Source organism: Loxodonta africana, chromosome 19, assembly GCF_030014295.1.
Source record: "Loxodonta africana isolate mLoxAfr1 chromosome 19, mLoxAfr1.hap2, whole genome shotgun sequence".
Lineage (NCBI taxonomy): Eukaryota > Metazoa > Chordata > Mammalia > Proboscidea > Elephantidae > Loxodonta > Loxodonta africana.
The window spans coordinates 10,502,553-10,517,488 of record NC_087360.1 but is presented as its reverse complement, the minus strand read 5'-3'; the positions used below and the strand labels follow the sequence as shown (position 1 = coordinate 10,517,488).

At 39.1% G+C, this 14,936-nt stretch overlaps 1 protein-coding gene across 6 annotated transcripts in view; it reads left to right on the top strand.

Moving 5' to 3' along the window:
- Positions 1 to 14,936, top strand: part of HECTD4 (HECT domain E3 ubiquitin protein ligase 4) — a 188,624-nt gene that overhangs the window by 57,191 nt on the left and 116,497 nt on the right. For all 6 annotated transcript variants that reach the window (XM_010599885.3, XM_023539324.2, XM_023539325.2 and 3 more), the window contains exons 3-7: positions 3,564 to 3,653; positions 4,504 to 4,634; positions 8,208 to 8,316; positions 8,966 to 9,104; positions 11,869 to 12,039. In XM_010599885.3, coding sequence (XP_010598187.2) covers positions 3,564 to 3,653; positions 4,504 to 4,634; positions 8,208 to 8,316; positions 8,966 to 9,104; positions 11,869 to 12,039 — 640 coding nt within the window. The remainder of the gene's footprint in view (positions 1 to 3,563; positions 3,654 to 4,503; positions 4,635 to 8,207; positions 8,317 to 8,965; positions 9,105 to 11,868; positions 12,040 to 14,936) is intronic.

Here is a 14,936-nt window from a genome sequence, read left to right as displayed (position 1 = left end):
AAGTTGATGTGATTGATCTACTGTCAATAAGAAATGTGCTTGGAGTGGCTTTTCCAGGCAAGTATGTATATAGTCTCCTGCCAGTAACCTGTGTGATCACCGGCATGTATTCATGAGAACTTTCCTCTAAGCTAGTTGTCTAGAGACCACTTAGGGCCATGTTCTAGAGACCAGTTAGGACCATGGTGTAGAGACCAATTAAGATCATGATCTGACCATGGTCACTAGTCTGTCTCTCATCCCTCGATTTTTTTCTATGGATCTTCCTTTTTTGAGCAAAGTGTATGTGAGAAAATTCTTCTTGGAGGATTATGAAGTTTTTAGTTATAGGACTTCTTCCTCTGTTTTTCTCTTTATGGCTTCAAAGGTGACCTTCAAATGGTTGAATCTCAAGGTATTTTTAAGGCGAAATGGCACCAGTATTTACTGTCAGGTTCTTTGCCCTGAGCAAATTGTCATAGCCTAGCTTTAAATCCCTGAAGACTGTGGTTGATTGTGGAAATCCTGACATGAGCTTAATTCTGGATATGTTATTGAGTGGTACTGAAATAGGTTTCCCTGTAAATGCTTTATAAGTAATTTGGTTTTTTTTTTTTACATATGCAAAAGACAATCTTGAGCTCTAAAAAGATTTGTTACCAGTGCAAACATCCCCTTTTGAGAAAGTTTTAGATGGTGTCTTAGTCATCTAGTGCTGCTGTAACAGAAATGCCACAAGTGGATGGCTTCAACAAAGAGAATTTTATTCTCTCACACTCCAGTAGGCTAGAAGTCCAAATTCAGGGTGCTGGCTCCAGGGGAAGTCTGTCTCTCTCTGTCCGCTCTGGAGGAAGGTCCTTGTTACCAGTCTTCTCTTGGTCTAGGAGCATCTCAGTGCAGGAACCTCAGGTCCAAAGGATATACTCAGCTCCCTGCACTGTTTTCTTGGTGGTAGGAGGTCCCATGCCTCTCTGCTCTCTCGTCTCTTTTATATCTCAAAAGAGTTTGGCTTAAGACACTATCCAATCTTGTAGATCTTATCAATATAACTGCCACTAATCCATCTCATTACATCATAGTGATAGGATTTACAACACATAAGGAAATCACATCAGATGACAAAATGGTAGGCCATCATATAATACTGGGAGTCATGACCCAGCCAAGTTGACACATATTTTTTGGAGGACACAATTCAATCCATGACAAATGGGTCGATTTTCAGACAGATTTAGGTTGTTAGGAATAATCATCAACTCTGTAGTTTCAAACATTTAAAGTTATTGAACATTGGACCATAAAACTCACTTTTTTATTATGTGTCCAAATTAAGTGTGTACCACAGATAGTTATTGAATTGCTTCATGCGCTTGAGATTCCAAATTCTATTCAGAAGTGTTGAAATGAATTTTTTTTTTCTTCTTCTTGTTTTTTTTTTTTTTTTAAGATAGTTCTAGTCTATTGTGAATATTATCACCTTGTTTTAGACTTAATTTACTTCAGAAGTCACATACTTTTCAATGTTAGATGAGCCCTTTTAGTGAAGTTATTAGGGTCAAATTATTGAACCTTGGGGTTGATGCTTTCAAAGACAAAACAACTTTTCCCACAAATTATTATGAAGATGTTCATTCATTCAGCCAACCAGTAGTTATTGAGCATCTCTAATGTGCCAGGAACCTTCCTTGGTGTTAGGGATATACTGATTCATGTCATGATCTTTACTCTTATGGAGCTTACCCTTGAATGGACCCGAGTAATTAATTCTGCAAATAATTATTGCTCACTTAACCATGTGGGTTCTTGTAGGCAGTAGGGATACAGCAGTGAGCAAGGCAGATGGTCCCTGAAATTGCAGAGTTTACGTAAGAGCAAGAGAGGCAGACAACAAGCAACAAATACATGCATAAGATAATCTTGGAGAGAGATAAGCACTATGAAGCAAACAAACCAGGAACTTTTGTTGGACAATGATTGAGTAGAGGTGGGGGTGGGGGTGGTGGTGGAGAACGACAGCATTAGCTAGAGATAACAGGGAAGGCCTTACTGTAAAGTGATGTTTGAACTGAGCCCTGGATGTCAAGAAAGAGTCAGCCATACAGAAAAACCAGAGACAGACATTTTGAGGCAAAGGGAGCAGCAAGTGGCAATGTTCTGGTGTTCCTTTTTCACTGGGGGTAGCTGAGGAATAGCAGAGCAGGCAGGGCAGCAGGAATGTGGTGAGTGACCAGAGAAGGAGGGAGGAGAGGAAGTCAGCAGGACCCAGATCAGGTAAGGCCTTAGGAGTAAATCTTAAAACCTGATTTACTCTGTCAGGTAATAACGCTCCTTGGAAACTCTATGGGGCAGTTCTACCCTGTCCTATAGGGTCGCTATGAGTCGGAATCGACTCGACGGCACTGAGTTTTTTTTGGGTTAGTTGGCTAATGGTTTTATACTTCCCAGTGTGCTCTTACTCCCTTTATTTTAACCCAGCTGTGCCCCGGGGAGGTATCCCTGTTGGACAGATGAAGAAGCAGAAATCCACAGGAGTTAGATGACAGACTGAGCTTGTGTAGCTGGTGAGTGGCAGAGCTAGGTTTCAGAGCCCATGTGTCCCGACTCCCAGCTTGTACTTTTATACCCTATCTGCTGCCTCCCTGCCTTATATAGCTCTTTGGTTTTTCTTCTTTGAACACAAGAGAGAGCGAAAGGGGCAGTTAGGAGGAGGACTTTAGGCTTACTCGGTCCAGTGCTAGGTATTCCATTTCTTTTGGGGTTTAGGCATATGATACCTAGTGATTAAAGCCTTGGCCGAGATAATAAGGCAGCAGTCCGAATCAGTCCATCTGATACAGGCGATCATTTAGTTCAGGAAGTGTTCTTGTGGTGATTTATGCTTGGGATCTGGCCAGGTAAGTCTTGTGCATCTTAAAAACACCTTCTTTTAGATCCTGCTGACCATATTACAGACTTCCTAGAGCCTCGATCCTTGGGAAACAAAAGGATATGTGTGTAGTGGTAAGTCCTGCAGGTATCACAGTCATGTGCTCACAGCAGTAGGATGCAGGAGAACCTCTTGGAACAAAGCATGAGCTGTTTAAATGTACTCCTTTTTGTCATATTTCATGTGATGGAGTAGAGTCAGATGTTACGTGAAATCGATCAACTTAACAAGCATAGTTAAAAAAAAAAATCAAGCCTAGAAATACAGTTAGATTTTAAACATAACCTCACTTTGTGAAACCTCTCTTCTAGACTAGAGGGTGTCTTGATAATGATAACAGCATCCAAACTTAATAGTCACATGTTCTTTGTGCCTGAGGCTTATGTTTTCAACTTATGTATTAAGGGAAAATGGTTTAGCCTTACAGAGCATGGAGAACATCCTAATTGGCAGGGTGCCACTCACATAGTAGCTTTTTGTATGAGCCAGTGGTTGTAGGTGACAATCAAGTATATTTTGTACGATGCATCTTCTGATTGGGAGAAGCACATAGACAAATTTTAGAGTGTTCCCATGTAGTTAATAAAACTAACATTAATAACCTAAACCATTTGACAGTCAGTGTTGACAATTTTCTGTTCCCTCCTTTCGTTTTTAGGGGATCATTGAAAACTTTTGTTCACACAGTGCATCTGTTACAGAAACAGAGTGATCTAGGGTCCCTGCCTGTAGCTGATGTACTATATAGGTAAGTTGTCCCTTGGGACTCCTAACCTTCTCCCCAACATGCCAGATCTGTGCCTGAAGGCTCTTTTAATAAGTAGATTGCTAATAAATTCAGATCACTTAACGGGGAAGATATAATGATAAAAAGTCCAGTTTGTATTTTTAATAAATATGTTTTAGCAGATAACATAATAGGACCTGGCAATGTTTCATTCTCTTGTACACAGGGTGGCTGAGTTGGAACCGACTTGATGGCTCCTAGCAACAATATGTTGTAATAAGTATATTATAAGTACAAAGTTTATGTTTGTATCATACTTCCTTTTTGGAAAGTGTTCCTAGAACATGGTATTTTTCATTCTTTTTTATTTTTGTTTTTTAAAAATGCAATAACTTGTAATGAGTTGAAAGCTGGTTATAAAATTCAGAATCGTAATATACTGAGGCGTAAAGAAGAAAGTGAAAATCGTCCATAATCTCACCACCAGAGATTCCTAGTGTTTTGGTGTATGTGCTTCCTAATCCATTCATATCACACACGCACATTATATATGTGTTCTAATATAATTATAACTCTTAATATATATGTAAATATGTAGTTATATATAACATACATATGTATCATCTTTATGTTATATATAATTGCGACTCTAAAAAATTTTTACACAGAATTATAATTATCATAACATTTCTACAAATAGTTTTGTAGTCTCCTTTTTTTCATTTAAAATATATTGTGAATATCTTTACAGATGTATAATTTATGTAGAACTATCTGAGTTTTCTACTCTTTGAGGTGGTAGGTAGAATTTTATTTTCTTGCCAAAATAGACAGTCTCAGAGGCTTTGTGACTCTCCTCCTCCCCTTATAGGCTGCTGCTTTTGGAAGGAGGACCTGGATCACCTTCCTGTTTGCTTGGGGGCAAACACATAGTATCATGGGGGTATGAAGATATGTTACCAGCGCCGGATAGCAACACTGGCTCCAGTTCTGAAAATAAAGGTAATGTAAGGGTTTTTTTTGTCCTGGGATTTCAATTAAGATGTAAAAATCATGGTTTTAGATCCTTGTGGCAAAGAATTTAGACAGGACTCTGTGTGTTCCTTTTAATTAAAAGCTCATGATTCCTGTACAGTGTGTTCATTGTTGTGTTATCAGGAAAAGTATAAAAGTTGATAGTCTGTGAGGTAAGGAAATGGATAGGTTTTACTATCGAAAGAAAGGTATCATCCATACACCCCTGCCAAGGAGGCATGAATTACTTAAATTGGTTTCTGGGCGTTTGCATTTGGGTGCGGGAGCCTTAAGTTGAAAGTTTTTGTCTGCTGATAAAAGTATCAGGTCTGGCTGCTTGATACAGTTTCTTTTAGTAATTTATTGCATGTATTTATGAGCCCTTCAGTCCTGAAAGCAAAAAAATGAGAAGATTCAAGAGAACACAAATTCTTTCGTATCTCTTAAACACAGCAGACCAGATTGAAATGTTTTTACACAGTTTCACAGTACTTCAGGCCACTTTATTATACAGACACGTGTCACTTAGTGTCCACAGTATGTTCTGTGAAATAGGGTGTTATGTGATTTGGACATCGTGGGAACACCGTATTACGGATGAAGGTTCTTTTAGGCACTCGCTTCCAGAATACGGAGGTTTTGTCCATATTAAAAGGTTGCTGGGGCAAATACCCTCCCTTTACAGTGAGTTTATCTAAGCTTTCAACAAGTTTTTCTGCTGCCTTTGCGTCAGGACGCAAAGACTGACCACTCACTTTGACGTTATGCTCGAAAACCATTGAAGCACTTGAACCACCCAGAGCCTAGCACTAAAGTCGATATCGTAGTCTGGTCCTGCTTTTTCTTTAAGCATCTCAGACAAGCTTTGTGCCTTAGCCGGGATCGTCAGCGTGCTGAGAGGGATTTGCTTTTGTGTTTGGTTCTCAACCCACGTCGTTAGAAATTTCCCCTTTTTGATATAGGTCCCTCTTCGTTAGCCTGGTGGCTTTCAGTGGAACCAATCCTTTAATGGCTTGGAGAATTTTTTCTTAGTTTTTGAAGATCATCGTGATTTCCAGTGCGACATGCTTAAATCCACTACGTCCCGTTCTCCGGTCGGAATTTCCGAAATCTGTTATAACCTTGTGAGACCACGAACATATATGTGGTTGGTTGTTGCCCGAACAGACGTCGTGTGGTGCGTGACTGTACTTCTCAGTGAACATGGCAGAGACTCTCTTAATTGACCTCCACTTTACTGACCTGGCAGGTGAATCAGGCCTCTGCAGTTGCTCGGTGAAAACATACATACCAATGCCAGGGCACGCCAGACTTACCGGGCCAGGAGGCTCCGCTTGACACCTCTGTGCACTTCTACTCCCACCAGCAGAGCTGCAGGCTTACCAAGAGTCTGCCTTGCTCCAAAACCTGTTTGTTATTGTCATTGGTACTTGTTATTGCATAACTGATGAAATAGGAATGCAAAAAAAAAAAAAAAAAAAAAAAAAAACCAGGAAATTGCCTCCATTAAAAAAGTCTAATGTTTTAAGAAAGACTCAACAAAGATGAGTCGCTAAGAAAACTGATGTTAATTAGGTGTGTCATCGATAGCCTTTTCTGTCCTGACCACCCTTATTGTTTCCCACCCTTGATGGGAGTGACCTTCCTTCGCAGCTGTAAGGGCATGGAGCTCAGTCTAAGCAACATGCTGCCCTTGCACCTCTCATCCCGGGACCTGTGTATTTTCGCAGTTTGCCATTTCTTCTAGACAGTCACGTGAAGCTGGTGAGAAGAATAGGCAGGACTTTGTGGAGGTGATTTATTATCTTCAGGACGCTACCAGAGTTATCAGGAGAAGCAAAAGTCTGTGGTCCCCAAGAAGTACTCAGACTTTACAGGCTCAAATTTATATCTTCATGCAAATTCAAAAACTTTTTTATTCTCCGTCTTTATTGTGCTTAGTGCCTCTCTGGGAAGTTTCTCACTGAAGACGATGATGCTTAGCTGATTTGTTTGTTTTTCACTCTTCTGTATCTTTGGTTTTACTTCTTGGCAGAGGATGCTTTTCTTATAACAATTTAAAGATAATCTTTTTTATATATATAATTTTATTGTGCTTTAAGTGAAAGTTTTAAAGATAATCTTATTTAACTTATTTAACTTTTAATATGGAAGCATTCAACATATATAGAAGTTGAGAGAATACTCTTGGCTAGTCTGTTTAATCTAGCCCCTTCACTGCCACCCTTGGCCAGACCCAAACTCAAAAGGTCTTGGGTTTCCTCTAAAGATTGGTGAATAAATGTATATTTATGAATTTAGGTTAAAGTAAAATAAAATGTTTAAGGTATGAAATTAATATTTAAAAAATTATTACCTACTTTAGTTTTTTTTTTTTTCAGAACCAGTATTTACAGGTCCCAGTTTTCTCAGATCAGTAAACTGAATTTTTAAGATAATGCATACCAGATAAAAAAAAGAAGACCTCGTTGCTATTAAGTCAATTCTAAATCATAGCAACCCTATAGGACAGAGTAAAACTGCCCCATAGGGTTTCCAAGGAGCAGCTGGTAGATTTGAACTGCCAGCCTTTTGGTTAGCAACCAGGCTCTTAACCACTGTGCCACCAGGGCTCCAAGATAACAATATACTCGTATTGAGTGATGTGACATTCGATTTCCTCTAACAAATGCGACGTGCTTCAGGTGACTAACACCACTAAACATTGTGAGTGGAATGTTAATAAAAATTAACACTCATAGTTTTACGTGTAAGCTGTCTTTAAGGCAAATTCTTTATAGTTAGCAAACCATTTACTATCATATAGAGAGACACTGTTTCACTTGGGGAAGACTTAGCTAAGGGGAGAAGTAATTGCTATTTTAAAATAGAAGTGGTATTATTCTTTTGTGTTACGTTGCTCCAGAAACTAAAACTAGGATGTCTGTATGGAAACTCCACAGAAGCAGATTTTAGCTCAATGTGTATCATCAGTATATCAGCATAATGTCATTTACCATTCATGGAGCACTGACCTTTGTACCAAACTGCATCAGGTGTATTGCCTGTATTATCTCACCTAACCATCACAGTAATCCTTGAAGCATATATTACTGTACTCAACTTACAGATGAAGAAACTGAAGCTCAGAGAGGCCCAAGGTCACCTGATAAGTTGCCAACGCAGTTGAAAGCTCAAGCCTTCCCTGCTTCGCCATCACTGATAAAAGTACCATGCTCTTCATCCTTTCCGATTAGAATGAGGGTTGCTTAAAATGGACTCAGTATTTTTCTTTTCAAAAGAAGAAAGAAAGAAAAAAAAACAGGCTGAACCTTGTTGTCCCACTAGTAACTATTTCTTAACCTCTGTGCTTGATCCTGGTCCTTGATCCCACATGCATTTTGAATGTTTGATTTGGGGGCTTACGAGCCATCTTGCCTGGAAGTCACATTGAAGCTCTTATTTTAGAAGTGGGAGATTATCTTTCACTCAACCTTCTAAAGCCTTTTTCATTAGAAAAAGCGTGCTTGCAACTTCTTAGAAAAAGCATGTGTATAATTGACCTGTGAAAACCGCTTTCAGACGCTGACCTGGGACGCTGTCTCACAGCAGACGGCCTTTACCTGTATACGACTAACTCAGTTGGAAGAGGAGTGAGCAAATTGGGGTCTGGATTACACGGTACTCTCAGGTCAGTTGCGTGGAACTTGCTGAATGATTTGGCTGGAGTGTTTTCCTCTTTATGTTAATCTCTGTGAAGAAAACGCCTGGGAGCGCGTGCTGACTCCCTGTAGATTAGTAGCTAATAAATCTGAATTAAGTCGCACAAATCCGTTCTTTTTCTCTTATTGTCATCTTCCCTCTTCCTCATGTTCTCTTAATGCATTTTAGCTTTGTCTTGACTCTGACAGCATTTGGTAATGCTACAGTCATTGTTTCTAGCCAGGAATTGCTTTATGATCAGAATTCCTATAACAATATCAGTGACTTCTCCATATTGATAAATGGAAGATTTTCCAATTCAACCTTTTTGTACTTGGATTTGACATTGGATTAGCAATGATTTTCAATTGTGATATAAGATCTATGAATTGCTGCCAAAAGAAACCACAGTTTGAGATCCTGGTATATATTTCATTAGGCCTTTCCTCCTCTCTAATTAGTGGTGGAAACTTAATATTTGCCCTAGTTTGTCAGCCCGAAAGTTAACGTAATACGCCCATTCTCCTTCGGATGTTTTGCATCCTTTGGTCATTTTTCCAGATGAGGTAGAAAATATTGCCTGTGCCGGTTGCAGAGAAAGGGGTTTAACTCAGCCTGTGTCCCCTTCTTTACCACAGAGGATTTGTGTACTGCCGGAACGAGGAGCTGGAGCCAGGATGGGTTGCTTTTGGCAGCGGGAGCCTTCTCCACAGGCCTGTGTCATTTGATAATAAGCCTCACTCCCTTTTCCAGGTCATCGACCAGAATACTCTGCAGGTAAACAGAAAACGAAGGCATTGTCTTTCATATTTGGTATGCGTAAGGGAAGTCTCTCACACTATCAGAAGCAATAATAATACAATTGATATATTTTTCCCACCAGAGTGGCATCCTTCTAACTTTCATAGTTTTAGTATTGTGTTTTCTCACTAGTGTCTTCAGTTCCCCTCCCCCTCCATTAATATGCTCTCTAAGAGTTACTAAGGCCAACAATTATTATTTTTTTATTTAAAAAAAAAAAAACCTATAGCGAGTCAAAGATGGTATAAATTATAAATACTAGCTTTTTTTTTCTTTTTTACTGGATCTCTTTTGGGATGGCGTCGTTTCCCTATTCAATTTGTTCTAAGCAGCCTTTCAGTGGGAAAGGGAGCTTTGAAATGAATTCAGAATAAAATAATTGTGTATTAGGGATTAACAGCTCATCTTTAGTGCTCTGTTTTACAGCACTTGCTACATTATACTGAAATTACCTGCTCTCGTGTCTGGCTCCCCAACCAGATCCGATAGACCTTCTAGGACTAGATTCTGTCTTACTCATCTTTATATCCCTGTCACAGAATATCTAATGGATAATAATAACATTGACAGTAAAAAAAAAAAAAAAAATTTTTTTTTTTTAACATTATCAGCGTCTCTCCCTGTGCCAGGCCCTGGCCTAGGCAATTTACATACACTTCCTCTCCCTACCTGTGAGGTGTAACTGTGATAGGCTCATCTTACAGGTAAGGCAGCTGAGGCTAGGCACGTTGGAAGCACTCCGTAAGTGTTCAGTGTTGAATAGATGAATGCAACTCAGAGAGGTTAGGTAACTTGCCCAGGCCCACACAACCAATAACCACAGTACCAGGACTTGAGCCCATGGTTCTTAGCTCCAGAGTTGGAGTTCTTTAAATTACAACTTTATGCCTTTCAACCGAAGTTGAACTGAATGCTTGGAGTAGTAAGAGCCCTGAGAGTACTCATATCCAGGAAGTAAATGGGTCGTTTCGTCTCTTTTTGTCCATCACTCAACTCTGCCTTGCCTGGAGAACAGACACTGACTGTTGTTCATCATCGTATCTCCAGAGCACATATTAGGTGTTCAATGATTACTGAATGAGTGAAATGAAGGAATTAAAGAATCGATGCCCAATTGACTTCATCTCTTGTTGCTAAAGCAAACAGATGAGAAGTGTCTCATATTGTTTTGAAATAGAAGTTATAAGCCTAGAAGTTCAACAGATGTCAAATTTCAGAACATGATTTACATTTGAAACAATAGGTTTACATTAGTTTCCTCTATGTTGTTACAAAAAAATTCATGTTGTCCGTCCAAGAAAGCAGTACTGTAGGTCACTAACTAGATGTGTGCGTTGGAAGCAATTTGGGGTAGCTTAGGCCAACCAATTAGCTGTCAACTTTGTAGATTTCCTGGCACTGCAAGTTCAAAGTGTGATCACAGCAAAACAAGTCTGGGCAGAAGTTCGTCTGGAATGAGTCGAGGGGTCAAAAGCAGCCTTAGGAAAATTTGTGACTCATCAAAAGAGTTGGAGTAACTGAAGAGAGTTCTTACTCTTCCCTGAAGGCATCTGACCTTCTCTAATTATTTTTATTCCGGGTTTTGCAGCTCTTCTCCTACTCCTGGATTTTTTTTTAAAAACCTAGTCAGCTGTTTTCTCCATTCTCATTTTCCCTTATTTTAAGTGCTGATCTCTGGCAGTAAAAAATTAGTATGTAACCACACATTTAATGTGAAATGGTGCAAAACGAACTCATTATGCTGAAAATGAAGGGTGTTTAGTATTAGAAACATGTGTCTCCACGTTAAATACAGGGAATTGGTGTTTGTCCCCCCCACCCCCAACCCCGATGTACTTGGTGAATTTCAATGAGCCTTCATGTGCCGAGTTAGGATATTTCGTATGCCTTAATTTTTTTCAGACTTCTTTCTCCTCCTCCTTCTCCCTGTTTTCTTCTTTCCCTCTTGCCTTCCTTCTGCCCTCTCTTTTTAACTTCTTTCCATATTTCTTTCTGGAAACCGTGGCGGCATAGTGGTTAAGTGCTACGGCTGCTAACCAAAAGGACAGCAGTTCAAATCCACCAGGCACTCCTTGGACACTCTATGGTGCAGTTCTACTCTGTCCTCTAGGGTCACTCTGAGTCAGAATTGACTCAACAGCAAATGGCTTTTTTTTTGGTTATATTTCTTTCTTTCTTTTTTTTTGCAGGCAAACTTCTACGTTTTACTCCATTTTAAGAAATAAGGATACATGTTCAGTGAGGTTAAGGTTTCCATATTTCTTAAACAATTTCGAGTTAGGTCTGAATTAGGTGCTAGGGATATAAAGATGAATAAGATATAGTTCCTATCTCTTAAATATAATTAATGATCTTAAATTTTATTTACTAAGGAAATTTCAGGAAGTATTATTTCTCTAAAACTTTGTGTTTTTAATAAATGTTAGATAAAACACACATGCATAGGAGATTCAAAGTGTTAAGTAAATATTTTTTCTATTAAAATATAACGAGTTAATCTCAAGAATCATTTTATCTATTTCATGGCTATTCATATTATTTTATTGCCCATTCTATGAACTTTTATATCCTTGTTATGTAATTTTCACATACTGTTCTTAGAGATGAATATCAATTTTATTTTAACAGGGAAGTGTAGTGAATTCTCATTTTGGGATTTAATACCATTGCTGATGGGCCGAGGGCCTTAATCAGAATTTCATTGTTACACTAATGAAGTTTTCCTCCAATTCACGTCCAGGTGTGTCAGATGGTGCCAATGCCAACCAATCACCTCCCTGTCGGCAGCACTATGAGCACTGTGCACCTTTCTTCAGATGGCACTTACTTCTATTGGATCTGGTCTCCTGCCAGTCTGAATGAGAAGACACCCAAGGGACATTCTGTCTTCATGGACATCTTTGAACTTGTGGTAGGTTCTCATTTTATGTCTTTGCAGAAATGTTTCTGTTTGCTTTCTTTTTGTATTGATATACAAAGAACCTAAGAATTTTGCAGTATGTGTAGTGTGTTCAGTGTTTCCTTATTAAAATTGACCTTTCTCTTGGATGTCTTTGAATGTTTGTTTGAAATTGTGTGACACAAGCTTTCTGAAGGTTAATTTGGCAGCAGAGTGGAGATAACACCAGTTAATGTGTAGTGAATGGGGCATTTAAGCATAAATGCTCATGGGGCAGTTGGAAATGTGGGATTAAATTGTAGCAGCAGGAATGGATCTGTGTAGATAGAAGTTGGGGGTCTCTGAGGGGCTGACAGTTAAAATTGTGAGAGCATTCATTCATTAGATATTAGCTGAATGTCTACTGTGTATTGACAGTTCTAGCTGTTAGAAATAATAGTGATGAACAAGGCGGGCAGCGTCCTTGCTTAAGTGGAGCTTATATTCTACCTGGTGGCTGATTTTGGGGAGGGGTGGTGGTGGTGGTGGTGGTGGTGGAGAGACAAAATGTTAGCCTTAACAAGTGAACAAATAAGTGGACAAGATAATTTTAGATAGCAAAAGGAAAAGTAGTAGTTAACCAGATGAAGGAGTTGGAGAACAGGCAGGGAAGAACATGCTAAGAAGCAGGAGTCACAAGTACAAAGGGTACAAAGGCTTTGTGGCAGGAGTGAGCATATGTGTTTTAGGAAATAAACGAGGGCCTAGCTCAGAAAAATAATATCACCTGTAAGTACTGTGTTCCTTTAAAAAAAAAAAAAAATGAACTATGTGAGACTGAACAATTACTTTAAAACAAAAATGAGAATGTAAGGGGGCAGGGAAACTAGATTAATGGAAAAAGAACAACCAGATGGAAATAATGAGAATGTTCATGCATTATGAAGAAGGTAAGCAATGATGCTCAACAATTTATAAAGAAATTGTTGAATGGGAGCCTAAACTACTGTGTAAACCTTCACTGAAAACACAATAAAATATTATTAAAAAAAAAAAAAACGAAAACACAAAGAGGGCCCAAGTGGCTGGAATGCCAAGAGAAGGAGAGGCTGGGGTGAGAAAAGACTGGGAGCTAAGGTAGGGCCTAGACCTGCACTGCCCCAGGCCTTTTAATTTAAATGTAAATTAATCAGAATGAAATGAAATTAAAAATTCAGTTCTTCACTTGTACTAGCCACATTGCCAGTACTCAGTAGCCACTTGTGGCTAGTGGCTACTGTATAGGACAGCAAAGATAGAGAACATTTCCATCATTGCAGAAAGTTCTATTAGGCAGCAATGGTCTAGATAAGTACTTATAGGGACGTGGAAAAGAGAAAATTGTCCCCAAACAGGCCTATGACAGAACTTTTTTTTTTTTTTTTTTTTTTTTTAGTATATATGATATAATTTACAGCCTCCTTCTGGGAAGAAATTAGCATTCCTGAAAAACAACCACCAAAAAAAAAAAAAAAAAAAAACCCGCTGAAGCAATTTTCAGATAAATTTTAATGGAATAAAGCTTTTTCTGGGAACCCAGTCATCCATCCCGCCAGCTATCAGTCAGGAGCCTGCTAACCTGTAACCATGCATTCTTTTCTTTTTCTGTCTGGTCTAACAGTGATTCTCTATCCATTATCTTTTCTCATAAAATGTCACTGCCAGAGTGTATCTTTGCATTAGTCTGCTAGAGATTGTACTACCTGACTACCTGAACACACGTTCGTAAACCAGTTGTCAGAAAAGCTTTTTTTGTTGTTGATTTGTTTTTAGACAGTCACTGGCTGTTTAAAGAATTTAGGTGTTTCTTCTAAGAATAAGCCTTGGTGGCACAATGGTTAAATGCTAGGCTGCTAACTGGAAGACTGGCGCTTTGAACCCACCCAGCAGCTTTGCGGGAGAAAGACCTGGCGGTCTGCTCATATAAGTTTAGCCTAGAAAACCCTGTGGAGCAGTTCCACTCTGGGGTCCCTATGAGTCAAAATCAACTCCACAGCACCTAACAACATCAACATTCTAAGAATAGTGGGAAAACACTGAAGACTTCCCCCTTTCCCTCCTATGTCATCCATATTAAAAGAAAATTTATATCAAAGAAATACATGCACATGGTTTAAAACATCTGGTATCACAGGTTCATAATGAAAACCTTGAGTCCCATGTCCTGTCCTTCCATCCCCTGGCATGCTTCTTATAGGAAGTTGGTTTAATGGTTTCAGCTTTTGGTTCTTCTGGTGTTTACTTCATAGCTCTCAATAAAATGCTTATATTGCTCTTTCTTCAGTTATGAACTCTAAATATCATCTGTTGATTTTTTTGCTGTGATAGATGAGAATTTGGATCAACTCTTCCTCTTTCTTTTCTTCTTCCTCCTAATGTTTTTATGGCATTGATCTTTGTTCTTCTTTTGGTTATCTTTGTGACTTACAGTTAAGCCTTTGTTTCTTGTTCACCAACTCTAGGCAGGCTCTCTTGCCCCCTTTTTTGTAAGACAGAGATAGTAGTGTCCCTTCCTATCCTTCATGAAGAAAGCTAAAACTAAAAGTATATGTTCAGAGGAATGCCAAGAGGAAGAGAGTTGATTTGCCCACACAAAACCCTGGAGAGTCTTAAGAACTGGCAGCGTCAGGTATGGTGGAGAGCCATTGTGAGATAAGGCTAACTGTAAAGAATAGTCACTACCAGCCCTCCCGATGCACAGAACACTTGCAGTCAGATGCTGGCTGTCCAGGCAAAAGACTAGACATTTATTTTCTGAAGAAATTGCATGACCCTAGAGACCTCTACGTACTGACGTTTGAGGTTCGGCTAAGGAAAAGACTTGCTCCTGGTCAATCACCTGCAAGTAAAGTCTCCATTAACAACCCTCAACCATGTGCACAGAATCCCTA